A 27,755-nucleotide genomic window follows, 5' to 3' on the forward strand; every position below is an offset into this window, starting at 1 on the left:
CATATGTATATCTATTTTAAATACGTTTATTTGTATATAAATACTCTTTGTACTACTATTTAGAAATATATATATATTTAAAAAATGAAAAAAAGTAAATCTGTTTAATTAAACCGAAGAATGACTATCAAAACATATTTAACTTAAAACATAAATGTGTTTTATTCATGTCACTATATATATATACCGTAAAACAATTGTGATTAATATTATTTTTTACTTTTTTTCCGGCTCTCCATACTTTTATTGTCCGCCATTTTGTTCATTGACCCAGAAATAAATAATCTACAAACGTCTGGGAATCAAAGCTTTATTGCTGAATATTATATTAAACATTGCAGTCAGGATACAACTTGCCTGAACACAATTATAGTGCAACAATTATGTTACAATACACAATATGGCAGAGAGCATTATCTTACAACGAAGCAAATTGTTTTACAAGAGCGTTATGAAAAAGAGCAAGAGAAGGGAGGAGCCCAGAGAAACCGTTCTCAATGATATTACAATTACATGACCGTATCATCAGATGCACTATTAATGCACACACACACATACTCTACATTCTCTCACACACACACAATCATAACAGTAACAGTCCCGCTGGTTGTCAGTTCGATATCCTGGTTGATAATTGATTACTACAAAATTAAATAAAATACAAAAAAAGAATGACAAACAAGCTGCTGCAGCATCGGATTAGTGTTTGAACTCTGAGCCTATTCCTTCTCTTGGGAGCACTTTTGTTAAAAAAAAGCAGTACTCTTTTTGATGTCACAGCAACATTGTACATTTAATTACAAAACTGTAGAGAGTTTACAGTTCGATCTACAGCCTACTGTGGAGGGAGAGAGCATAGAGAGTCATGATGAACATTACCGGACACACTGAGAGCTGCAGGAATGACGTAGCATAAACTTAGCATCGCACTGTGTCAATAACAACAACAACTCAATGGGATTTGTGCAGAACATAAGCTCTATGGCAAAGAAAGGTTTTTGAGATTTGGACACTTTTTGAAGTGTGAATGCAATCAGTTGAATTAAAAAGCCAATGTTAGGATAAAAACAAACTACACAACAGTCGCATGATTCCAAAGAGTAGCTGGGTCGTCCGATGTTTGGTGTGAAGATGTTTAATGTGAAGATGTTTAATATCCCAAGCAACCTCTGTAGTTACATTCAGCCCCTTGTTAGCAATCGCCTTTTTTTAAGACATGTTGAAGCTTCAAAGTGGGGTATTACTGACTTATTTTACGTCATAGCACAACATGAGAACACCTCTTAAGCTTGTGTTAACCACAGACCTTATTTCAGCCATCAAAACCAAAAGCCTTTTAAACAAAACACTGACTTCAAGAGAAGGAAGAGCAAAGAAACTGATGTCGGATGTCTCCTTCCTGCAGCACTCATGATTTTCTTTCTTCATTGAGAACACAATTGAAATTAACAACAAAAGTGACATTAAATCAAACCCATTTCTTCGGATCAACAGAGTCAGAGGAAATGTGCGGACGGTCCAACATGTTTAACACAGTTTGTAGTTCATCTGGCTGTGTCTTCCAGACTAATACTGCAATGTTTTTGAAGTCATTTAAGAGCACATGAAACCACGAGCGACTGTCTCCAGGATGATTCACAGTGTCTCCCTCGTCCATCTCTCTGTCACCGCTCCTCTGCTCTTCATTCAGTCTCCCAGACATTTCCCTCCCAGCGAGACGCACTCACACTCGATGTGGCTTCATTCTGTCCCCCCCTCCACCTCCCTCTGGTAGAAGTGAGCGAGCAACGTGTCTAAGTCTCGTCGGTCGGCGGCAGCGTACAGAGGGCTCTCTCCCATCATGCTGAGCGCCATGCGCAGCGTGGACCAGATGTTGTCGGACATCATGGTGGCGGCGGCGCCCCCGGGACCCCGCGCTGCCCTCGCTCCGTCCACTGAGGCCTGGCGCTGCAGAGACAGAGCCTCCAGGAAGTGCTCCACCGCCTCTCTGAGGAAACAGGAGGGAGACAGCAGGACAGGATGAGTAACGGCTACTGTTACTGTAGTTTCTGATAATAGAGAGGCGAAGTCCCTCCCTTTCCGGGGGAGCTCCATGAGACCTTATTTCGGAAAAAGTATGTATGGAAGTCAATGGGGAGAGAAAGATTATCTCTCGATCCCGTTTGAATTGTGCCACGAATTACACATATGATGTTTGTCAATTTAAAAGATCATTCTGCAAGTCAAAAAAATAAAAATGTGTCGTAAAACTGTGAAGTAACACTTTTTTTTGTGTGAAACCACTCAATGAACTACATCTCCCGTCTCGCACCACACACCAAGACGGCCGTCACGTTGGCACATTTCACTTCTTTCTTTCAGAATGAGGCGGAAAGTATTAAAAGAGGTGAAAATCACTCCAAGTCTGGGCATGTTGAGAGCTGTACATACACACAAGGGGAGTTAGTCGGTTCATAAGAGCCAGCATGCGGGACCGGGACTCTGGGATTTGTAGTCTTTCTAGTTGCGTATTTTTCATAGTCTTATATTTCAACAGTTTTACGACAAACTGTGACTTTTTTGACATGGAAATGATTTTTTAAGATTGACAAACATCATATGTGTAATTCGTGGCACAATTCAAACGGGATCGAAAGATAATCTTTCTCTCCCCATTGACTTCAATACATAATTTTACCGAAATAAGGTCCCATGGGTCAGAAGTAGATGGGCGGGACTTCGCCTCTCTATATCAATGAAAATCTGAGGTCACAGGCTCCTCCAACAGTGCAACACAATAAAACAGATAAAATAGTGCAAGTAAATACAAATCAAATAGAATAGAAATAGTGCAAGGAGAGTCTATATACAAGACATTGGAACATGATATATTGGATAAATAATTTGTAAGTTGCAGACCGATGAATGTTTTGGATGTCATTTCAAAAGTTCAGGTGTTTAACTCAATAACACACCACTAATCGTGATATCTGTTTCAACAGTTACTTTATTTCTTTCATTTCTGTATTATTAGTTTTGTATATTATCTTAATTTTTTACCTATTTGAATCCTGTTTTTTCACTCTGACCCTGTTGCTGCTATAAACGCCTGAATTTCCCCACGGGGAGAAATAAAGCTCCATCTTATCTTATCTTATTACATCACCATTGCTAAGGAGGATCTGGTGTATAGATGGAGTGGAAATATTAGAAACACCAGCTTTCATTGTAACACAGTATCATAAAGTGCAGCCTGTGAAATGATCATAAAGTCAAACCCTGACTTATCTGATGTATTAAACTGTGTTGTTTTTCACTACCTAATAAACTGGCGACTTACATATTAGCTGTTGCCATGTAGTGACATTAAAAGGATTGCACCAGGGTTTGTTACGCAATATTATAACAGATAGAACAAGAGAGCCCAATCAAATCAAATTAAAAGTCACACAGAGACACTTGATGGTAATACATTTAAAACTAACATGATGTTTTCCTAGTAGAAAGTGATTTTGTTCAACCATTTTTTCTAACACTGGCGCTATGCAGAAACTGTCTTTTGTCAAATAATGAAACCCACGTCAAATTATAGAATGCCGGTGCCTTGCTCAAGGGCACCACGGCAGGGAAAGGAGGTGAACTGGGACCTCTCCAAGTAGAAGTCCACACTCCATATTTAGGTCTGGTCGGGGACTTGAACCGGCAACCCTACAGCTCCCTGTCCAAGCCCCTACTGACTGAGCCACTGCCGGACATCAACTCATGTTTGGATTACATTTCGTTTTAGTTTTCTCCGTGTACTTGTATAATCATTACAGAAAAGGATTCCCACACTTCATACCACAGCAGAGAATAGATATATATTCACCAAGTGTTCTTTTGTAGTCTGAAAGGAGTGTAAATCATTCATGGATTCAGTTTAATGTAACACTATACTATACTACTACTGATTTCTCTTTTTGTATTACTGCCGAATTGTATTCCATATTTTATTCCATTCGATTTCTATGTAAATACTGCTATATTTTACTCTATTTTTTATTATTTGTAATATTTTTTAATGTTAATATTATAGTTTTCTATCTGTGTTTTTTTTCTTTTTAAATTCTACTTTTATGTATGCACCACGACATCAAGTCAAATTCCTCGTACGTGTCAACCTACCTGGTGATAAACCTGTTTCTGATTCTGACCAAGCAGTTAAATGAATAAAACTACTTTTTAAAGCTAAAATCAGACACATTTTTGGTTAAATTAACCCTTTTTGAAGCAAAAGACGCATCAAAACTCACCTTTTCACTCTTGCCTTCGACTCCTAATCCACTAACCCCTCGCCCTTATTCCACCTAGCTTAGCACTTATTACTTTTGTTGTTATTTTGTTTCTACTTTACTTGCTTGTAAAGCGCTTTGAGCACCAGGAAAAGCGCTTTATAAATCAAATGTATTATTATTATCATTATTATCTACAACCCAGAGCCTTCCTCCCTCACCTGTGTGCCCCCAGGTTGACGCAGCTGATTCCCAGGTTGTATCGACTGCGGATGAACCCTGGCTGCAGCTCCAGAGCTCTCCTGTAGGCGGCCACAGCTTCCTCTGAGCGGCTGCCGTTAGCCAGCGTGGCGCCCAACTTATTCCACAACAGGTAGTCCTAAAGGAGACGAAAAGAGAGGTCAGAAACAGGCAGAGCATGCAGCATGAGGTCAAGGGTAGGGTATGGATCCTAATCATTCAGGTTAGGATTTTCATATCGCTTATCAATTTCGGTTCTTATTGGTTCTTTGATGCGGTCCAAACAAACCTATTTATGAAAATCTCTTCTTAAAGGTAGGGTAGGTAAGAATGGAGAAACCAGCTCGAGTGCGCTAGAATTTGAAAATACACAACCGGAAAAAATCTGCCCCTTCCTTCAGACTTCCTTACAGAGCCCCTCCTCCAACACACACGAACGCGCACATGACCAATGAGGGCACGAGATAAGTTTGTGCACAGATGGAAGGCTGACAGGCAGGTAGGCCATCCAGTTATTTTAGCCGGGCCGGCTCAGATGATTGATCGTGCTTTTTACAGTATTACGGCTTCCACAGATGACATTTTTTTAAGTATTTATTGTCAAAGCATTTAATTTATTCATTGCTATCGGGATGTTAAGAGCATTCCATGGAATATAACAACAAGTGTTTCTGAAGTGAATTACCTACCCCACCTTTAATTCTATATTCATATTCACAATTCACTTATGAAACTTGTAAAATAACTGCATCCCGTTATATTATATTTAGAAATATGCAATATCATTCTGTGGATTACCTTCTTTGTTATACAAGAAGCAGCTATTAGAGACAAACCGAACACGTGTTGCTGGTTGTTCATGTAATCAGTAACCAATCCTAACGAGGACCGACGTTAGATATCTCAGCTCCGGCTTCTTCACTGACCTGTGGGGTGACAGAGAGAGCGGCGCTGAAACAGTCCACCGCCTTATCGTACTCCCCGCTGAGGTTGAAGAGGACTCCGAGTCCACACTGCAGCTGCGGGTCAACCTGAGCCGGGTCGGAGTTCGCTGCGTGCAGGAAGAGCGACTGGACGTCAGCAAACAGGGATCTGTGCGGGGAAAAAAGAAGGAGAAATGCAAAGACTTAGAAGACGTTAACACACTATATATCTCTACATCTAAACTTTAAAGAAGACAGAGTGTCGGTGGCACTTTGAAGCAGCAACCAAACGCTGACGTATGCACAACAGGTGATTCATTTTACCGTCTGTGTACCGCTGCACTGCTGCTGGTTTAAACAAAGACAGTCATGATGCTCGTGCCGTGCATGTAGGTTCTCTTTTATTTATCAGCAGCAGATCAATAAGTGTCAGTAGTATCAAAACAATATAATAACAGTGGCAATATATATATATATATAATAATAATAATAATAGGTAGGCTCAGCAGCAGACACACCTTAGTGCAAAATTAGGTGTCAGTATTAATAACAGTGGCATTTGTCTCTTCATAACCGTTTCCACTGTATGTTATACACGCGTTTTGTAAATATATATATATATATATATATATATATATATATATATATATGGATAGTTGCCGGTCTTTAAAAAACAAGTTAAAAAGGCGCGTACAGGGGGAAAGGGCATTAATGTCCAATATGTCACATGCCATTCCTTTAATACATATATGACAAAGATTTTATGCCACCAGAGGTCACAACAACAAGAAAATACATAGTTTGGTGAAGTTGAGAATTAAAGTGGAATCATGGGAGTTGTTGTCTTCTACACTATTTCCATCATTGCAGTCAGCTTTTCCCTGTAAGGATAACTTTGAGTTCATTGTGTAGGAGGTTTTCACTGGGAGCCAAATGATCTGCAGAGGGGTCTTTCCTCTCCAACACATACGGATCCGGTGATTAAGACAAATGTTTTTTGTAACTTGCTACTCTGCTAACTCCAGATCCAGATGTCCTGTGACTAAAATCCTCTATCTGGTGAAGCTATAAACAAACAAGAAATAAAAATACTTTTGTAAAAAATGTGGCTTAAAACTGGAAACAAACTCACTATGACAGCTTCTAGCTCTAGTTCGTATGTGCAAACGGAATACCAGATGATGGTGCCATTAGAAATAAATGTGTAATAAATGTGCCGTTACTTAATCAAAGTTACGGCACATTTAGACATCTCTAGACATTTTGGGATAATGTCAGTATACAATTCAACATGAATCCAAACAACATAAAACACATGTCTAGTTGACTTTAGGTATTTTAATGCGGGAAAGTTGTGTGTTTAGTACAATTTATGACACAGTTTTTACTGGATCAGCAAGTTAAAAGGTAGGGTAGGTAGAAACCAGCTCGAGTGCGCTAGAATTTGAAAGTACGCAGCCGAAAAAAATCTGCCACTTCCTTACAGAGCCCCTCCTCCAACACACACGAACGAGCACATGACCAATGAGGGCACGAGATAAGTTTGTGCACAGATGGAAGGCTGACAGGCAGGTAGGCCATCCAGTTATTTTAGCCGGGCCGGCTCAGGGGCCTCATTTATAAAGGGATATACGCTCAAAAAATGGCGTACGCCAGTTTCTACGCAATGTTTGCGATTTATAAAATACTAACTTGACGGGAAAATGTGCGGTCCTCCACGCAAACTCTAACCCATGCGTACGCACTAAGCACACAAACGGGAGAGACGAGAAACTGCGACACCGTTGGCAGAAGGAAGAATGGAGAGAAATATGTGGAAATAATACCATAAATAAAATGTTACCTCTCATTTATCAAATATGAAGAATTCATTTTCAAACATTGATTAAAGCCAATCTTTAAATGATTAAACAAACGCCTGTTTGAGACTCCTCAGTGCACACAAAAACATAACTTGGAGAAATAAATAAATACGGATATGCTATTTAAAACCACCTCGAATATGTTGTGTTAATGTTATGAAATGTTTTCTCATAAATGATGCGGTAAACAGGAGGACAGAATTACGTCTAAACTGACGCCGTTTTGCATTTCTATAGGTTGTAGATACGAGCATGGTTTTATATACTATCACGTTTAATCGTGTTTTATGCCGTTTGCCAAGACTTGATAAGTCGCTCGTAAAACACAGGAGGTATGGAAACTAAGAACACCATATGTGGTAAATTGTACAGCTAATATAACACAACACATTAGTTGTATTTCCTTTAACTGGTGGATTATGGATATATAGTTGCTGATCGACAGCTGGAACACAAACCACCAAATACAACAAAATAATTCAGATCCAGTCGTCATGACTACACTCCGGAGGGATTCCCCGATCATTTCTTACAGTTTCTCATCAAGGGGGTGTCTCCTGTCCCCGGTACAAACACACTGCCTGAGGAAGGTTATGTGTATTTTTTTTGTCATTAACTTTTTTCGGACCACTTATTTATTTATTTTGGTGACGATCCGACCTCCATGCTGCTACTCTGGTTCAAACTGCATCCACCAAACAATATGATTTATCTCGACCTCCCCACAATAACCATAATCTGACACGGTGTGAGATGTCTTTTTTAGCTGTTCGGTCGTCATTTCCTGCGATCTTCTTCATGCAGTCAGTCAAAATGAATGAATGAATGGGCGTTTCTTTGACTATGTATAGGCAAATATGGGCGTTACGAGTCGATTGTGATTTATCAAGGGAAACAGGCGTAGGGAGTGCCGTACGCACTTCCCTCGCCGGTACGCAATGTTTTGTGAATCGGAAAATGGCGGAAAATGTATGTACCTATTTTTGTGCTTTGTACTACGTAAGCAACCTTCCTACGTCAATCCTACGCAAGGCGTTATAAATGAGGCCCCAGGTGATTGGTCGTGCTTTTTACAGCGCCACGGCTTCCACAGATGACATTTGTTTATGTATTTATTGTCAAAGCATTTAGTTTATTCATTGCTATCGGGATGTTAAGAGCATTCCATGGAATATAACAAAAAGTGTTTCTGAAGTGAATTACCTACCCCACCTTTAATTTGTAAACCAGTCAGAATAAAGTGTGTGTGACTCACTCTGGCAGCAGCGATCCGAACCTCTCCCTCTCCTTCTCCCTCTCACTCGCTCCCTCCTGCCTCTGGCTCTCGCTCTGTTCCCACACTGAGCGGTACTTCGGGTTGTGCTTCAGCCAATCACGGAGCGTCTCACAGGCCTGCCTGTGCAGCGACTCGTTGGTGAAACTGACCGCCAGCGCCATCAGAGCCGTCAGGTTATCGTTCTGCAGCTCTATACATCTGAAGAGAGAGAAGGGGAAAACAATGAGAAAGGAAATGTTAAAAATGGTCGATTAAGTGGTGCCTACAGATACTAAATCTAAAACATCTAAAAAAATCTTTAATATTATGTTACAGACTTACACATTGTGTGTAATAACTTTCATCATCAGTTGGTACAAATGATGACTTATACAGGTTTGTGTGTGAACCTTTTTATATCCAGTCTATGGTTTAAACATTTTGAAGCATTTTGCAATTTTGACGTCTGACCTGCGGAGGGCGCTGATGGCGGCGAACTCCTGCTCGTTCTCAGCCTGACAGGATCCCAGATACTGCCAAGCCTGGATTTAATGACAATAAATATACAGACAACACATCATCAATACACCTGCCCTCTGTGAGGAGACAGACACGAGGAAAATCACCAAGTTAGGAGACACTTTAGACGGTTTTTACATGTGGTAATCATCAGAATACTTGATTTATCGCGGGGGGAATTTGGTTTTTGTGACAATATAAAATAAAATAAAAAATCTAAAATGAAATAAAATAGAATAAATATAAGATGTTAATAAATAATAGAATAGAATATAATTAAATATTTATATTATTATAATAAGTCAGGCGAAAATGTACACCTAGTACAGTACTACAATATACTGTATAATATATAACAAAAACAAATATGTAAAAATGTTTATATGTGCAATATAGACATTACAGTTTAAGTATAAATTCAGATCTAAATGAGGAAAATCACTCAATTAGAGGGTAATCAAAGAACAGTAAACTTTATAATAATCGAAGGGTCTAATGTGTTTTTAAACGGATCAGAAATAGAACTAGTCTCCCACTTCAAGTATCTTGGAGTCATACTGGACTCGAACTTGACTTTTAAGAAACATATTAAGAAAGTATCAAATACCATTAAATTCAACTTGCAAAATGTTAAACAAATCAGACCTTTCTTAACTGTCAATGCTGCAAAGTCATACCTCCACTGCATGATTCTATCCCACATTGAATACTGTTTGACAAACTGGTCGTTTGCTTGTGCCACAAACCTGAAACCAATAGAACAGCTGTACAAGAGAGCCATCAAGGTGTTTGACAGAAAGCCAAATTCATACCACCACTGTGCCATCCTTGATAAACACCATTTCTTGAGTTTTGACCATTTTAAGTCTTTTAAAAGTATGTGTTTTTTTTATAAATGTTTACATGGACTGGCTGTTTTTGCTATGTTTGTAAAATGTAAACTTCTTAAATGTTTTATGTGAGGGACTGCGGATGGAAATGAGCTGAAAGCTAAATCTGGCACTGTTACGCTTGACACATTGCATTGTCCCTGGGAAATAAACGATTAAATAAATAAATAAATAATAAAGTCACTGAAAGGCTGAAGGAGTCTCACCAGCTGGTTGTCTGGTTCTTTCTGCACGGCGCTCTCAAAGAACCGCACGGCACCGGGGATATCCCCCGCCTCCATCCTCTTCACCCCCTCGGACAGAGGGTCCGGGTGGGACAAGTACGGGTTCTCCTCTTCAAACTGATACCCCTGAGACAAAGAAAGAAAACATGGAGAACAGATTAGATTGGATCTACTTTAGTGATCCCTATTTGCGATTTTTTTTATCGACACAGCATGTAAACAAGCCAATGCACACGAAGAAGAGTAGAAAAATATGGGGCTGCAAAATGAAAAGCAGTCACAGAATCCCTCTTTGGACTTAGGTCCACAATTATATGGTAAAAAAAATGGTCCTTGTTTTATGACAATGCCTGACTTTCCAAGAATGTTTCATCAATAAATGCTCCAAAAAAATACTATTTTTTACATTTTATATCTATAACGAGGAAGTGGATGAGCCAACAGGTTCCGACGGAGGGAGAGTGGATGGACGTGATTCATGTGTAATGGAAAAGTTGACATGTGCACTGAGACTACGGAGTGAAAAGTTTGAGAAGAGGTGGAAGGGATGGCGGGATTTGGTGCGGCCCACAAGGCGAGGTTTTATAAGGTTTTTGCAGTGGCGTTTTTATATGTACGAAAGTGGTGGGGCACAAAAAACTTAGATGTCTATATATAAGCTTCTGCAGTGACGTGCAGTGAGGTTCATGGCTGGTGAGGCACTGGCACTGACTCTTCAGGTTTACAAATACTATATTTTGACCTAAATCAAAATATAATATTATTTTTAAAAGCTTTTTTTGTCTGATGCTTCGATTAAATTTAAACAGACAGTTCAACAAAAGGATACCCAAAAAATGTAATTTTATCATTTACATATTGAATTGTTCTCTCTTAGTAAGATCCCATTTTCAATAAAATTGTGGTCTTACCTTGACTTGAAGATGAAGTCCATTTTCCTATCCTTCTGGACAAACATCTCTATTACTTTTTTGTAAAAGTCCTCCTTATCTTCTTGTAGTTTCAAAAGTCGAATCATAAATCTGATCGATAGATTTATGATTCGAAAATTATAAAAGTAGGGTAGACATGTGGATGTTATCCGGCTGAACAAAACGTGCATTTATCTAACAGGTACGTTTCCCACAGATCTTATTTTGAGCTATTTTCTAAAATCCTCTGGAGAAATCTCATTGTTTTTTTGTGGAGGGAAGCCATGCACAGCTTACTTCTTTAGGACGCGTCACTGCAGCTCTCTCGTCTCCTCTTCACACACCACACTTTTCGCGGCACACATACTTACAGCCAATCAGCTCTGAATTATGAGATGACGTTTGGTTGGGATGCCAGGCACAGAGCCCCTATGGTGATTACGTTTTTGCCGCACACATTGAATAGAAAAAGACTCTGAGCATGCGCAGTGTAGTTTTTACAGCACCCATAGACAGTGAGAGAGAGGGGCATGATCGGGGCTTGACCCACGTCGCTCAAAACAGCTCAATAGGCACACTGTAGACACTAATTCGAAGAACACAGACTAAAACAGCAATGTACAGACGAATCAGATGATTAAACATGATCGTAAAATATATTTTAAGATGTATTTTTTTGTAATTATTATTTTAATACTTTCTGCTGACACTAGGTGGGGCTGCCCCTAATGATGACCAGTTGTACAAATAGGAGGATAGCCTAATGACTGTCAAAGAGCTCTTGCCTCCGAGCAAGAGATAAATGATGTTTTTCTGACGGGTACCTTGTCATAGGAGGTGCTGAGCAGCTGATCGAAGTCCGACAGCCAGGGGTGGCTCTCTGCGTCTCTCTTGGCCATCTCCTCCCACTCCTGCTGCAGCTTCTCCCAGAAATCCACATCACTCTGACAGAACGACACATCATCACCTCACATTATACATCATCCTGGACTATAGACCTGCTCGACCTTTACTTTCTCAAAGGACAGATGATAGTGTATTGATGTGGTTTCAAAGCACAAACAAGTCAAAAGAGAAGAAGGAGAGACAGATGGAGTTTTTTTTAGGAACTCCTGCTCTCTGCTGCACTTTCTCAATGCACTCCTGATTGTGTGTTGAATTTGCACTATCCTCTTTTTAATGCACAAGTACCTTTAACCTAAATGTTTTTTTTACATGTGTCTACTCAATGCTATTTTTAGTTTGTTTGTATGTCTTTTACTGGTATCTGTATTCTGTGTGATATCAATTTCCTGTGAGATGTCTACTGTGAAGCACTTTGAACTGCACTTATAGATGAGAGTAACACCTACGTCACTTCCGGGCGAAAATTACGGCCCCGCCCACTTTTGGGGGAAAACAACGCTGTCATTTGAATGGCGGTCAATACAAATTCTGAAGTTTTTGCCAATCCGATCAGAAATGTAAGAAAACCGTGGATTTTTGGATCCTCAAAGAGCCCGGTTACGATGGCCAGACAGGCAAACAATTACATTAAGCCATTGGAAATCGACGATCGGGCTTGATATAACCCAGATTTGTGTCCGATATGACGTGATATATCGGAAATGTGGACCCACGGCACTATCAGAAAGTTGCTATCAGAAACAATGCCGACGTGTTTTGGACGTAATATGGTCTTTGTTTACATTAGCAAGCATCGCTAACACTCAGAGCTAACCTGTACTGGAGAGTACATGTGTAAAAAAGCATTAGCTCCGCCTCCTGATTTGTTTTTGTTCAAGCTAAGGACCCTGAATCAGCACTTTAGTAACAGGGCAAAAACAGAGGGATATGAGGGATGTCTAAAATACATGATCTGTTTGGTATTTTGGGCAAAACACATCATAGACATGTTTTTAAATATTTGTATATATCCGAGACCTAGAATATATGCCTAAATAAAGCATAATAGGAGACCTTTAAGTGGTCTTTTATTCTCGTCTCACCTCCACTGCAGCTTTAGCTTGCTGGAAGTCCGGCCCTGAAGTAGCAAACTCATCGACCCAAGCTTCAGCCGAGTCGTGTGAAACCTGAGCAGCAGAACAGAGCGATGAGAGACGTAAACATGAGTCAGCACATTCTGGCTATACAAATGTTAATAGAGCCAATAATGGAGATATTGAAAACAGGGAATATATAGAGGAAAGGGAATGAAAAGGAGATGAAAGAAGAAACACAGAAAAAGCTCAAACTCTATTACAGTTCTTCCAAATTAACTTCTCATTATTTTAATATTACAGCTACAACAAATATAACTGCTGAGTGTATCTTACTCCATGTTAGCTCTAGTAGCACAGCTTAAATATAGCAATATCTGTAGCTATGACTTAAAGGTCCCCTATTATACAAAATCCACTTCTTCATGTCTTTTCTACATCAGCATGTGTCCCCTCTTCTTCATGTCTTTTCTACATCAACATGTGTCCCCTCTGTGGAAAGAGACTCTGAAAGTTTCAGGAACAAAGATTCTCTCTCTTTTTGTCCTGATCCATTTATATAAAAACCTGTCTGAAAATGAGCTGATCAGATTTTGGCCACTTAATGATGTCATAACGATGTTTTGTCTTGTGTAACCATTAGCCAATCACCAACCAAGGTAACCTCCCCCCCCCCCACCTTATCACCTGCATCTCCTCCTCGAGCACCATTGGGTTCTTTGTAACCAAATATCTCTCAGAGGGGCGTGGGGAGGGGCTCCTTATTTTCATCTGAAGTAACAGACAGAGAATCAGCACTTTTGAAACAGCGCTGAAACAGAGGGGATTATGGGTAATGCTGCAATGATCTGTTTGGTGTTTCAGCCAATCAGAGACAGGTTCAGTATATATTTGAGACCTATAATATATTGATGAAAAACAGTATAATAGGGGACCTTTAAATATTACACAACAGCTACAAAATAGTAACTACTGAGTGTATCTTACTCTATCGTAGCTCTAGTAGCTTAAATATAGCAATATCTGCAGCTATGACTTAATAAAACCTATCGACCTCAGGGGTCCTACCTTCCTGACGACCTTTGCCCACTTCCGAGCTTGTTTAGCTTTAACTTTCTCAATCTTCTCCTCCCTCTCTGGAGGCTGCAGGGGGAGACTCCCTCCCCCCGTCTCCGTCAGGAACTATGGAGGGAGGGAGGAGGGGAGGCGAGAGGGAAATGGGGCGATGTTTCGAGGAGGGGTAGGCGGAGTAGGAGTCATTTCAGGTAGTTTAAGGATTAAGGAGTAGATGAATGGAGGTTGTTAATTGAGGAAATGACAAGCCGAGAGTTTGAAGGCAGGTCCAAAAACATGGGAGAGGGACATGTCAGAGTTAGAGGGAAATTACAATGGAGCTAATGTGAGCAGATATTCATCATTAACAGGGCTGAGAGCTACACATGCACAGTGTGATAAGGACGCCCGTTGCTGCCAGGATTACATTTTAGATTGCTGTATATCAAATAAGTAAAATCTTAAGCGAGTTAACGGGTCAAATTTAGCGGATTAATCGTTGTTTTTTAATCTAAATTGTAAAACAGTCGGTTTTGTCCCATAAGTCATACATTTGAGTCTATTTTCAAGTACACAGTGTGTGTCTGTTACCACTGCTCTCAGTTAGTATTCAGTACTGTAGCTTTGTTTTTCTTTCACCAGTGTATAAGCCTTTGTGGTTTTAAATACCCTATTAAAAAAAAAACAGAATTCTTTTTTTTTTCTCAACTCCATTGAAGCTCAAGCTGCAAATCTGCTCCTTATGTGGAAAACTCATATACTTAACGGGCTTATAATGCGGCATTTTTTATAAAACAAATGTCAAATGTGTGAATTATTATTAACTAAATCAATACAGTAAAACAAACGAGGGTACAGTAAGTCAATATTTAGATTTAATAGGCGAAATTGTGATTTATTATCTCACGACGTGGATTCATTATGTCCTCCTTTTGATGAACTGCAACGTATACAGTATGTATGTCTTTCATATCGAACTGGCAGAAAGAGTCTTTGTGTTTTAGGGGGAGAGTCTAGTTAAAGAGAGCAGTTTTCTGGCATCAGCCCGAGTTGAATGAAGTCAAAGTAATTATTTAAAACCGCGAGTTAAACTGAGGACACATTGTTCACATTAAAAAGCTAAAAACTCAAGAAGGGTAGTTCTCTTTTTGCTGAATAATTTCCATCTGCAGAGTTGGTGCAGCTTCATATTACAGCGAGGGCAGCGGTAAGGAAGGAAAGGAAAATGTTCCTCTGATGAGTCACATCACTTATACTCAGAGGTGGGAAGTAGTGGAGTACAAATACTTCGTTACTGTACTTAAGTACATGTTTCTGGTATCAGTACTTTACTCCACTACTTATTTTTCTGATGACTTTTTACATTTTTTTAAACACAAATACCTGAACTTTCTACTTCTTACATTTTCCAAACAGGCTGGTTCATTGCACAAACATGCTGCATGTCGTTGTTCTTTGTGCAATGACAATAAAGTTGTCTTAAATGTTCCTCACCGTTCTTATTTATTTTGCATGTTATTTATAGCGAGGGTGATCTCGTCTAAGGTTAATGGCGAATCAAGTTCTTTTGAAACATCTGGACCTACGGTAGAGAAATTGAGTTTGTCTAAGAAAGCACCAGAGAGGGCAAAAGTACACACATCCTTTACTCAAGTAGAAGTACAGATACTCGTGTTTAAAAATACTCGGGTAAAAGTAGAAGTACTGACTAAACTTCTTTACTCAAGTAAAAGTATGGGCTCCGAAATGTACTTAAGTAAAAAGTACCCATAACTTTGTGTCCTTGGGCAAGACACTTCACCCTCATTTGCTGTATTCACTGTTACATGTCTGATATGTGTTACATTTACAAATACCTGAACTTTCTACTTGTTACATTTTCCAAACAGGCTGGTTCCTTTAGTTTGAATGTGTGTTTGGTGGCGTGATCATTATTATTTAGAGTCATTGCGTGCCTATTGATTTGAACACGATCCGTGTATCCATCATTTCCTGGTCTTCTCTAAAGAAGAGGGACCAATGAAAACGTTGTCATGTTGCCGTTGTTCAGCATGGAAACATTCATTAGCTAACAATGACATTATTGTTCTATTAATATAAAGGGAGGTCAGGTACTCTTTAAAACAGCTGCTAGTTATGGGTACTTTTTACTTAAGTACATTTCAAAGTCTTTACTTTTACTTGAGTAAAGAAGTTTAGTCAGTACTTCTACTTTTACCAGAGTATTTTTAAACACGAGTATCTGTACTTCTACTTGAGTCAAGGATGCGTGTGCTTTTGCCATCTCTGGTTGAACTGTGTAAAAGTGAAGCAGAGAGCCTCCCCAGAGTTGAATGAACCCCCCCCCCTCTGCACCTCGTACCTGGTTGAGGTGGGAGGCCCAGCTCTGAGCCTCCTCCGCCTGAGCTCTATCTCTCAGCTGTTTGTCTGTCATGTTCTCCACTGTCACACTGCCCTCGCCAATCTGCCTAATGAAGTGCAGGAACTACACAACAAAAAGGACAACAAAAAAGGCATTTAACCGTTATCAGATCCATACTGATGTGTTTCTTAGGAACTACTCTATAGAAGTGTTACAGAAAAAGAGAATAGATATGGTGATAGAGGCTTTAAAGAGTCCAGTGAGTGACATGGAGGGACGTGAACACGACGCTCACCTCAGAGTTTTGTAACTTTGGGTCGTCGACCTTTGAGACGAGCTCATTGGCTGTTTGCCTCAGATCCTCCCCCGGCTGATACTCCTTCGTCCTGTCACATTATGAAAAACAAATGTATGTTAAACTGTGACAGGCTATATGCAGGAATCCTGAAGTCAAATGTAAAACCTTTTAAAACCTTTTTTAAGACCCTTTCCATACATTTTAAGAACTCATCGCCACTTGGAGTTTTAACCGGTTACATTGGCGACACACTTTACCTCACATTGACTATATACAGTATTGATTGTCCTTCCTCCTTATCTTCCATCCATTTGGACGCAAACTTGCATTTCCCCATAACGATGTTGTTTAACAACCGGCGTAAACGGACCTTCGCGCGCTATCAAGCAGTGAGCGTGCGATGTCCTGTTCAGATGACGTCCAATCCAACGGGATGCCATAAATAAACTACACAGAATCACACTGCACACCTACGCAATGATTACATTCAGTGACACGTGACTTGAATTTTGAATTGAGCCGTCCCTTATAGATACTATCTCTTTACGTATTAGTGATGGGAATTCCGGCTCTTTTTAGTGAGCCGGATCATTTGGCTCGGCTCACTAAGAAGAGTCTTTCGGCTCCTAAACGGCTCTTCATGTTACCACAGTTTACCACGGAGCCTCAGTTTCGCCGCTGCGAGGCTCCGGCGCTCGCAGTTCACGCGCGTGCTCCACTAGCACCCCCCCGTCAAGGCTCGCCGGCAGTACACTTTCCGTCACAGGAACACTCTTTGCTGGCGGCGAAAATAATCCCACCAGACTCCTTTGCCCCTCCAACAGAGGGATGTCCTTGTCCTTTTTCCTTTTCGTCATTTCAAGCGATAAAAACTCGATCTTTTCTCCAATTATGAATTTTTTTGGACGCCCTCGGCTCGAGTTCAGGGCGCTCCGAGCTGAATAAGGGCGTCAAATTACGGCAAGACGCCCCCCTGGCGGAAACACTGTTGTTTAATCCAACCTTGCAAAGCAAAGTAATGTGGTGACTTACTCAAAAAAAATGTTATCCCTTTTATTCTCTATTAAAATGTGTTTTTTAATCTCAGGAGATTTCCGATTTTTCTCTTGCAAATGTTTGACATAAATGAGTTTCTTGTCCATGTGAGTTCACACATTTTAGTCTGGAAATTCAGATGTTTTCTCTCAATATTTGATCAATATGATATTTGTCATTTATTTTCAAACCACAATGGAATATGTTGTCATATAGTAATCCTAGAATATCTGTATTGTTCTACAAGAAGACTGGAACAAATGAAATCAGGCTGAAGGTCGTACAAGCTAGTCATGTTGAGGTCAGTGCACTGTGTTGATGATTAGATATCTTAGAACAGACATGGTTAAAAGTTAGAAGAACTTAATCCATGCTCAGAAATGCATTGTTCACCTTCTACTATTCTCTTTTTGTCTTGTATATGGTGCTCTTTGTATTAGAATGTACCTTAAATAGCTAATAATATAAGCCAATTCTCCTTTGCAATCGTTCAACACTCAAGTCCCTCATCCCCGTTTCTCACCATTCGCTCTCCTTGTCTCCCAGATCTCCGAGCCACAGCTTCTCCTCCGACTGCTCCAGATATTCCTCCGCCCAGCGACCAGGATCTGAAGCAGGGAGAGGGGAAAAAAAGGGTGAGCACATTGTGAAAAGCACACACCATGCAAAAAATAAAAGGATTTATCCATAGCTAGTTTTCCTCTGATGTCAGTGAGGATTGATGACGGATGACAGACTGATGATGATTACAGAAAAGATGAAGGGCTCGTGAAGCAAAGCGTGTTCAAAGAGTGAAACATAAGGGGAGCAAACCTGCAGCCTCAGCGATAAACTCTTTCGTCCAATCAGCTTCTGCCGCTTCCCCGAGAGCCACGAGCCCCGGTGCGGAGGCAGAGTCCGGACCGGAGAGGAACTCAGCCGTCCAATCACCGGAGAGCGCCAACGCTGCCACATCTGGAGCTGTGACGTGGAGGAATACGGTGCTTAAAACACTGGAAACTGTTCGTGCAAAGATTTAAAGGTCCCCTATTATACTGTTTTTCATCAATATATTACAGGTCTCAGATATATGCAAAACATGTCTCTGATTGGCTGAAATACCAAACAGATCATTGCAGCATCCCATAATCCCCTCTGTTTCAGCCCTGTTTCCAAAGTGCTGATTCTCTGTCTGTTACTTTAGATGAAAATAAGGAGCCCCTCCCCACGCCCCTCTGAGAGAGATTTGGTTACAAAGAACACAATGGTGCTCTAGGAGGAGATTCAGGTGATAAGGTGGGGGGGGGGGTTACCTTGGTTGGTGATTGGCTAATGGTTACACAAGCCAACAAATCGTTATGACATCATAAAGTGGCCAAAATCTGATCAGCTCATTTTCAGACAGGTTTTTATATAAATGGATCAGGACAAAAAGAGAGAGAATCTTTGTTCCTGAAACTTTCAGAGTCTCTTTCCACAGAGGGGACACGTGTTGATGTCTTTTAAACATAAATATGTGTCCCAGGTGTGTCAGGGAACTCACAAAGTGTCAGAAAACAAAACCCCCTCTCTTTTCCTCCGAAACCCAAATCTCTAAAAACGGGGCTACAACGGAGCTGATCCAGATTTGCGTCCGATATGATGTCATATCTGAAATGTGGACCCACGGCACTATCAGAAACGTTGCTATCAGAAACAATGTGCGACGTGTTTTGGACGTGATAAGGTCTCTGTTTACGTTAGCAAGCATCGCTAACACTCAGAGCTAACCTGTACTGGAGAGAGTCTTTTTTTTTTGTTTAAAGCTACGGACCCAGAATCACCACTTCTCGAACAGAGGTGAAACAGAGGGATATGAGGCTAGCATGTGTGATCTGTTTGGTATTTTGAGCAAAACACTTCATAGACATGTTTTTCTATATATTTGTATATATCTGAGACCTATAATATATGCCTAAAAATACTATAATAGGAGACCTTTAAGCCTGACCCATACAAATGCTGGAGAAAATACTTAAAAACTAGCTTGTAAAATACTGAAGTAATGAAGTGTACCTCTTTGTGGAGCTTGCCTGTAGCTCTGCTGGTCAATCTGCTGCATTTCCTCCAACAGCTGACCCATGTCAAATGTGTGAGGGGGGCGAGGGGGCGCCTGGAGGAACTCATTCACCAGCTGCAGCACAAACATAAAAGAAATTCAGCTTTTCAGAGACTATATCAGGACATTTGCCCCCAGTATTCTCAGGGCTGAAATGCTTCTGTTATTATTGTACAGTGTTGAATGTGAAAATGTGAATAAGTGCTGACCTCTTCCTCAGTTGCAATTTCAATAGAAGAGGGAGGCATCTGAGTAGAAAAAAGGAGAACATTTGTTATAAAAACATGTTATTTTCAAGAAGCAATTTCATGAAAACACTGAAATATGAAGAGCACAATGTGGAGGATGATTTGACCTAGAGAAGGCTAGAATATATGTATTATCATTGTATTAATACAGAAAGATAAACCTTATCAATGCTATAATAAATAAACAGTCGATTGATATCAGAAAATAGTTTTTTGTTAAGTAAATGTTTTGTAAGTTCAAAATCGAAAGATATTCAGTGTAATATGATATAAGACCAAAGAGAAAGTCATTTTTTCAGAATTTTCTGCCATTTTTGCAAGAAAAAAATAGCTTGAATGATTATCGATTATTAAAATAGTTGGCAATTATTTTTCTGTCAATTCACTTATTATTGCAGCTTTAAATCTTAATTGTGAACAGGCATGTATACATGCAAATACTATACATATCCACCTATGTCATGACACTTTTCTCTGTGCGCGGCAAAACAAGCTCGCCAAAATGGCTTCACCAGTCTGGCAGTATTTTAAGGTGTCCGAAAAAGACAATAAAATAGCGGTATGCAACGTGTGTGTGAAGCAGAAATCCTGCAGCTCCACCCGCTGTGACTGACCGGTGAGCGGAGCAAAACACACATTAAGAGTTAGACCTAACACACTATTTTATCTACCTCTGGAACAAGCTAAACTAGTTATACATATATTTATTCTTCACTGTCGGGTCACTCATTACTGGATCAGTGAGCTGCATGAGACGATACTGACAGGCTGTCAGGGGAAGGAGAGTGAGGGGGGGAGAGGGAGAGGAAGAGAGGGAGAGGGAGAGAGAGGAAAAGAGAGGGAGAGAGGAAAAGAGAGAGGGGGAGAGGGGAAAAGAGAGAGAGGGGGAGAGAGGGGGTGAGAGGAAAAGAGAGCGCTTCCGCTCATTTCTCCCGTGTTATTATCCCAAGTGAATGTAAACTTGAATAATGGACTTCATTTGAATGTAATAATTATGTTGGTTGTTGTTTGTGGAAGCGCCAGTGAATGAGCCCATTAACTGAGTTTTAAACATCACTTTACATGGAAGATCCCCATAGGCCCCGCCCACTCGATCGGATCGGCGATCGGTATCGGCCGATACTGATTTCTGCGATCGGCCCCAAAATTGGCGATCGGAGCATCCCTAATATAAAGCAACCTGTTACTTAGTCATCAAGTATTTATTCCATCTAGGGATATTGCGACACATGCCATGTCTGTTGTTAAGCAGCAACTTCATAATAACACTAAAGTATGTGCAGTTGGTATCAATGCTATAATAAATACATAAATAAATGGTATAAAACATTTCAGAAAATAGTGAAAAAGTAAGAGTTGAAGGTGATGTCTTTAAATGTTTGTTTTGTCAGTTAAAAACAGCGAGCACGAAATCCACATTTTTGAGAGGCTAAAAACTGCATTTTCTGCAATTTATTCATGAAACATTACGTATTAATGAAACCTAAAGCAGCCCGTTACATTAGTCATGTATTATTTATTCCAGCAAAAGGTGTTTCCAAACATGCCATGTATGTTTCCCGATATCACTGACATTTCTGCAGTCTATATAGATATTTTAATAAATAAGGTAAATACAAATAGGCTCAAATAACACTTTCAGACTGCTTATGAATGCAATGAAACCAAAACACAACAGTAGCTCCACTGTGTTGCAGATTTTTTTAATTACTAATGGTCATGTACATGTGATGTTTTGTTGTTGTTGTTGTTGTTGTTGTGTTTTGTTTCTTTTCGTTAACAGTCAACTAAGTATTATTTTGTACGTTTTTGTGTTTCTCTTATTTTCCTACAATTGTTTTTGAGAAAGGGGCGGGTAATATAAGATTATTTTCAGGTACGGTGTGTTTATAGAGACATGTTTTGTAAATAATTGTTAAACCTTCAGTTACCATGAAGGGAACAAATGAAAATGAAATGTATTAGTTACTCACTGTAGGTGTTGAGCGGTGCCGCCATGCACCCCCCTCCGTGGTCATGTGACCGGTCAGCTTCATGAGGGGATTGGCTCCCCCACACTCGGCCTCCACCAACTCCCGCATCGCCATGGCAACACAAGCACGAGGCAAACCCTGATCAGACCACCTGAGAACTGAGACGGGGAAAAGACGATCACATACTGTCAGTGAGCGGGAAGTTAAAGGAATTATTGTTTGTTTTAATTGGATGTGTGATAATCCATGTAAATCCATAGGGTAAACTGCATAGGGGTGAACTAACGATTATTGTCATTGTTAAACATTTGGTCTACACAGAATGTCAGAAAACAGTGGGAAAATATTCTTCGCAGTTTCCAAGGTGATGTCCTTCAAATGCCTTGTTTTGCCAATTTTTTATATGAGAATAAATAGAGAAAAGCATGAAATATCCATATTTAAGACACTAATATAGTATAAATTCTAAAATATATCCACATCTAACACTGTAAAATGTCTTCTTGTATTTCATAGCAGTGATATGCTATTTTAGCTAGTATGAAATGTTATTCTGTTTGCATTTGAACCCGTTAAGCCCCCGAGCCTGTTTTTCAGGTCTCAGGCTCGAAAATGACATGCCCAGAACAAATGACCATATCTTCACTTCTAAAAGGGGTAAATTAATCATCTTTTTTCTCAAAGTAATGATAAACCTGTGAGTTGGATGTAGACAAGTCAGAATCAATATAGATTTTTTTTTATTTGAAAGTAAATTCAGATTGAACATAGTAAAGAAATGTAAATTATAGTGTCCGTCCAAAAAAAAAACATTACTGATAGTGAAAACCACCCTTGAATGATGGGATAGTAGACTAAAAGCTTTAGGAATCCAAACTATAACATGTAATAAGTACCCTGTATCAAGATTGATGCAAAACAAGTGACATTTGACCTTTTTAGAGAGGTTTAGAAAAAAAAACACTTCTGCGGTCATTTAGGTGGATTTGACCTATCTCTGGTATCTCTGGCACCCATTGGTCGATTTTGATGATTGATACCTCTTTTTAACCGTTAGAGCCAATAGAATCGAGGGAAAGTTCCTAAAAAATCCATCTAAAACCCATTGGTGAATGAGTGATGCATAGCCAGAATGCCCAAAACCGGAAGCTGTCATACACTCTCGTAGCAGCTAATATGAAATCTCCGTTATTGACATAAATATGAAGATGGATTATCAGTAATCATTTCAAAGTGACACAGACACGTTGGATTAACCTATGGATTAACCTTCAGCAGCGTTTTAATGCCATTGAACACAACTTTTGATCAGAACAACAGCAAAGGTAAGACATATTTTCAGTTTTTCCTCCGTAAAGCTACGTTGTGTGATGTCTGGGTTCGCTTCCCCTGCCGCGATCTCAGCTTGCTAGCTGATATCTTGTTTGTGCAGATCCGATAAGTATAAGTATTTCTACCGTGAGTTCTGTGCGTTAGACGCTTCTTGGATATGTGGATATGACACATTAATAGGTTGTTAAATGTTAAGAAGCCCTGAGACAGCTTAACAGGTTAATGACTGTTTAATGTATTTAATGTCATTTTACACTGTGTTTTTTTGCATTATGTCTCCACGCCTTCAATGTTTTTTCAAAATAAATATAAAACTTGATTTGCCTTTAACGATTAATTGATTATAAAATAGTTGGCAATAAATCTTCTGTTAATCCACAAATAGATTAGACAGCTTATTATTGCAGCTCTAAAACTGCACAGTCATAGGTCTGATTCCCGAAGGAAGATGACAGCAGCTGAGGCCCATTACGACACATTATGCAAAACCAAAACGAAGCATCCTGCAAAGGGGCATAGAATAACTCATGCGTAAAATTAACCTGTCAAGTGTTGTTTTGTTATCTTAGAAAATGTGTAAGTCAAAAACAAAATGCACGATAACAGACATCCAGAGTTCATTGAGTATTCAGTGTTGTGTCGAACGTGTCCACGCTGCACAGATAGTCTCTGTCACATCGGCAAACTGAAGCTCCATCTGCTGTTTTCCGTGTCATTTCCTGGCTGAGGGTGAACCGTGAATAATGTGGATGTGATGGCCCGGCAGGCACAGACATTCACTTCATGTATCACTCTGCAGTAACTTCAGAGAGCTTTAAACTGCATTGCAGCCTTTGCAATAACAACAAGACGACATTTTAAAAATACATCACTTGTCTTGTATAGATATATTCCAAGACTATAGTTACTTCTGGGTATTGAACCCAAATACTTCTTTGTTAGTGAACCATATGTCCATAGCACTAATATCCAAAAGCTTCTTATTTTATACTTTTCTCAGGATCCCCATAACCCATTACTGCAATAACAACCACTAGGATCCGGATAAAAGACAAGAAAATACATTAAAATACCACATTTCTACAATTCACAATAACAATAACAATAAGAACAAAATCTGAAAAGTCAAAAACTGAAAGCTGCTTGCAAATTCGAATGAAGTTGAATTTAATTAAGGAGATATTTCCAAATACATACATTAAATATGTTCCACATTTCGAGGTTTCTATTGGACAAGTTCTTGTCGACTTTTGTTGAGACTACATTAACTACATTTGTTTTATAATAAAGGGTTTTGCAGAAGAAAAAGCCTGTCTATAATTAATAAGGTACTAAACAACTAACATTTTGGTCATTTAAATGACACCCCGACGTGGTCGTCAATATGATTGTAATATTAAGTTCAATTAGGACCTCCTTTATCTAATGATCACTCACCTGATTGTCCAAAATCAAAACAATTAGGATAGTAAAATCCTTCTGACGCAGTTCAGCTCCTTCATGCAAAGCCTGAAAATAACATAATGAGGTTCAAGAGGAAACTTGCAGCTCAAATCACTCACTGACCTACATCACGGATGAACAGCTGACAAACTGTCGAACATGACGGCCTACTCAACTTCTCTATCCCCCCCTGGAGGAATACGTAATGGTAACAACTTCCATGATGAACTGTCAGTAACAGAACATGTAACTCCCTGTCCTCCACTCAACTCCACTCTAGCAGTGTTCACTTAAAAGAAAACTGAAACATATTAACAAGAGTCCACTCCTTTCACTCCTATTGTCCAGGCTTAACAACTAATTATTCCCACTGATTGAAAAAGCTGCTGTACGGTGTGATGATTAGGGTCAAAGTAAGAGGATCACACACAGATATTAATACACCATCACTGATAGGACAGTGACACTTGTTTACTTGCTCACTCAGAGTGTTACATGCACCACTGTCTGGTTTGGATTAGCCACCAGATAGAACATCGACAGACTACTGTGGAAAATCAGGACTGCGAACCTGCCCTCTGTTCAGGATTTATTCCCCTCTAGAGTCAGGAAACAGGCAGGAAACGTGAGCGCAGACCCTTCACACTACATTGTTTTAACATCTTCCCTCTGTTAGACTCTACAGAAAACAGAAAAACAACCAGACACAAAAACTTCTTCTAGCAGGCCGTCCCTCCTGAAAAGTTAACATCACTGAAATGACGCTATATATATATATATATTATCTATTCTACCAAAAAATACACACAGTTGTTTGTAACATGAACATATTCTAACTGTTAAATCTGAACCTAAACCGCTGTATATACTGAGTACATATACATGCATAGACTGTACATACCCACACATGTACTTGTATATAAAGCAACCTTTTAATGTAGTCATTCAATATGTATTTCACTGTATCTGCACTCCTGCTTACAGTTCACAGTAACAGTCTGATTTATAAAGAAACATCTATGTTAATGTTTAATTTGACTCTTGTTCAGCTTGTGTTTAATAACTTTGATGACTTTGCAGATCTAGGTTGTAAAGACAACATATAGAGTCAACTAATACATGTTTATATATTAGAAGTTAACTGTCAGCAGAATATCAAGTAATCCAAATAAGCCCCACATCATAGTTATGTCCACATAATCCATTAATAATTAAACTCCAGTTATATAATATATATGAATCTGAAATGGGGCATACTGCAAAGAGAATACTTTTACCTCTGGTACTTTCTGATAATTATTTTGAACCTTTAAGTAAAGTTTGTAGAGCTTGTACTTGTAATAATAACGTATTCTTAAACTGTGTTACTGCTAGAGTGATAGCTGAGTATTACTTCTATAACTTTATTTTTCAGTGTAAGTATATTAAGGACAACAAATACAAATTCTTGTATGTCTGCTCATATCCTACCTGCTGCATTAACAGGGACAGAAGGTGTGTGATTCTGTTCTGCAAATCCACACATAAGGTGGACACATTAAATCAATTAAATGTCAGTATTAAGGAATTATATATGTAATGTCATCTTATATTTTTTAAATGTTCTTATATGCTATAAATGTCCCCATGCTGTGGGACTAAAAAAATATTTCTGACCTTATCTTTTTGTTTACATAGTTTGTTAATATGTATGTGTGGAGAGCTGATGGTAATAATGTCATTGTACAGTGCAACTGCCTGTTATACTGTAAACATGTTAATATGATATCTTGAATCTTGTATTAAGGTGCTTTTTACCTGTCAAGCTGCTGCCTTTTGTCAGAGCAGTTACCTGTACACTGATAGCATTGTTTAGCACGATGCTAACTGAGCTCCAGTCAGAAACAGCTAAATTAGCTTCGTAAACGTTAATTATAAAATATGCTATAACGTAGCCAACATGCTGTCTATTAAATAGGAAATCAAACAAAGCCTATTTAAATAATAAAAAATCGGTTTTGTCTTCTAACAATAGCGAATGTAGCTAGCGTTAAGCTAATGGTGAAGCTAGCTCCTGAAGGGCCAGTGCAGAGATCATTCCTGCTGTGTATAGCAGGAGAGAGGCGTCTACAGACGGGCAGCGTGATGTTCATCTTACCGCCGACAGCTGCTGCTGCTGCTGCTGGAGCCGAACCGACACTCCCTCCTCTCCGGTGTGTCCTCCACCAACCGTATCAAAAAGACAGGTGCCTCAGTGTGAAAGCTCCCGGTAACCGTGTGGAATATCAGCGCTTCTCCTTTATTTACCTTCCTCATCCATGACCCACAAACCCTTCACCGATCGCTTTGAGAGTGTCGTAACGTAGGAACGTAACGGTTGGTTTGGTATTCTCGAACCGTCCTACGTAATAAGACTCAGGGAGTTGAGAGCATTGGAACGATGGAAAGACAAAAGAGAACGTACATTATTTACGTAAAATAAATATTGCGCAGGAGATCAAAGTCCAGTTGCCAGGTGCAATAACACCCCATGAAGCAGTGGTGGAAGAAGTACTTTGCTTGTACTTAAGTAAAAGTAGAAATACTACAGTGTAAAAATACTAAGTTATAAGTAAAAGTCATGCATCGAAAATGTTACTTAAGTAAAAGTACAAAAGTATCATCCTCAGAATATACTTGAAGGACCAAAAGTAAAAGTAGGCTACATAATTGTGCGTTGAAGCTCAATTCAGCATTACTGGATTATGATTATTGATGCGTTAATGTGTAAATCACAGATGGTAAAGGTGGAGCTAATTTAGATTACCTACTTGTATTTATACTACTGCTAAATATCTTAACCTATAATTGTATATCATAGTTTATTTATATGTTTTATTAGCCACTAATCTGAATCTGTAAA

At 39.4% G+C, this 27,755-nt stretch overlaps 1 protein-coding gene across 4 annotated transcripts; it reads right to left on the reverse strand.

The window, feature by feature from the left end:
- Positions 1–296: 296 nt before the first annotated feature.
- On the reverse strand, positions 297–27,221 carry pex5 (peroxisomal biogenesis factor 5). 4 transcript variants are annotated; one of them, XM_034145758.1, is made up of 17 exons: positions 27,012–27,221; positions 22,100–22,257; positions 20,088–20,126; positions 19,836–19,953; positions 18,615–18,761; positions 18,325–18,409; positions 16,764–16,854; positions 16,469–16,591; positions 14,122–14,235; positions 13,063–13,146; positions 11,899–12,018; positions 10,146–10,289; positions 9,002–9,072; positions 8,531–8,749; positions 5,417–5,582; positions 4,472–4,629; positions 297–1,987 (listed from the first exon to the last, which is right to left on the reverse strand). In XM_034145758.1, the coding sequence occupies exons 2-17, from the start codon at positions 22,211–22,213 to the stop codon at positions 1,741–1,743; spliced, it is 2,040 nt and encodes a 679-aa protein (XP_034001649.1). In that variant the 5' UTR covers positions 22,214–22,257; positions 27,012–27,221; the 3' UTR covers positions 297–1,740. The 4 variants fall into 4 exon arrangements, with proteins under 4 accessions (XP_034001649.1, XP_034001646.1, XP_034001647.1 ...); XM_034145755.1 differs by lacking the exon at positions 14,122–14,235 and having other exon boundaries at positions 27,012–27,220; XM_034145756.1 differs by lacking the exons at positions 14,122–14,235; positions 27,012–27,221 and adding an exon at positions 24,869–24,910.
- Between the last annotated feature and the right edge of the window lie 534 nt (positions 27,222–27,755).

This window comes from Trematomus bernacchii, unplaced genomic scaffold (genome assembly GCF_902827165.1).
Source record: "Trematomus bernacchii unplaced genomic scaffold, fTreBer1.1, whole genome shotgun sequence".
Lineage (NCBI taxonomy): Eukaryota > Metazoa > Chordata > Actinopteri > Perciformes > Nototheniidae > Trematomus > Trematomus bernacchii.

What these genes read in the sequence shown, in the direction of transcription:
- pex5 (XM_034145758.1), bottom strand. Translation starts at nt 22,213, where the DNA reads ATGGCGATGCGGGAGTTGGTGGAGGCCGAGTGTGGGGGAGCCAATCCC. An exon ending in GCCATCAGCGCCCTCCGCAG is followed by an intron (nt 8,750 to 9,001) that starts GTCAGACGTCAA and finishes CTCTCTCTTCAG; the next exon opens with ATGTATAGAGCTGCAGAACG. An exon ending in TTCGGATCGCTGCTGCCAGA is followed by an intron (nt 5,583 to 8,530) that starts GTGAGTCACACA and finishes TTCCCCGCACAG; the next exon opens with ATCCCTGTTTGCTGACGTCC.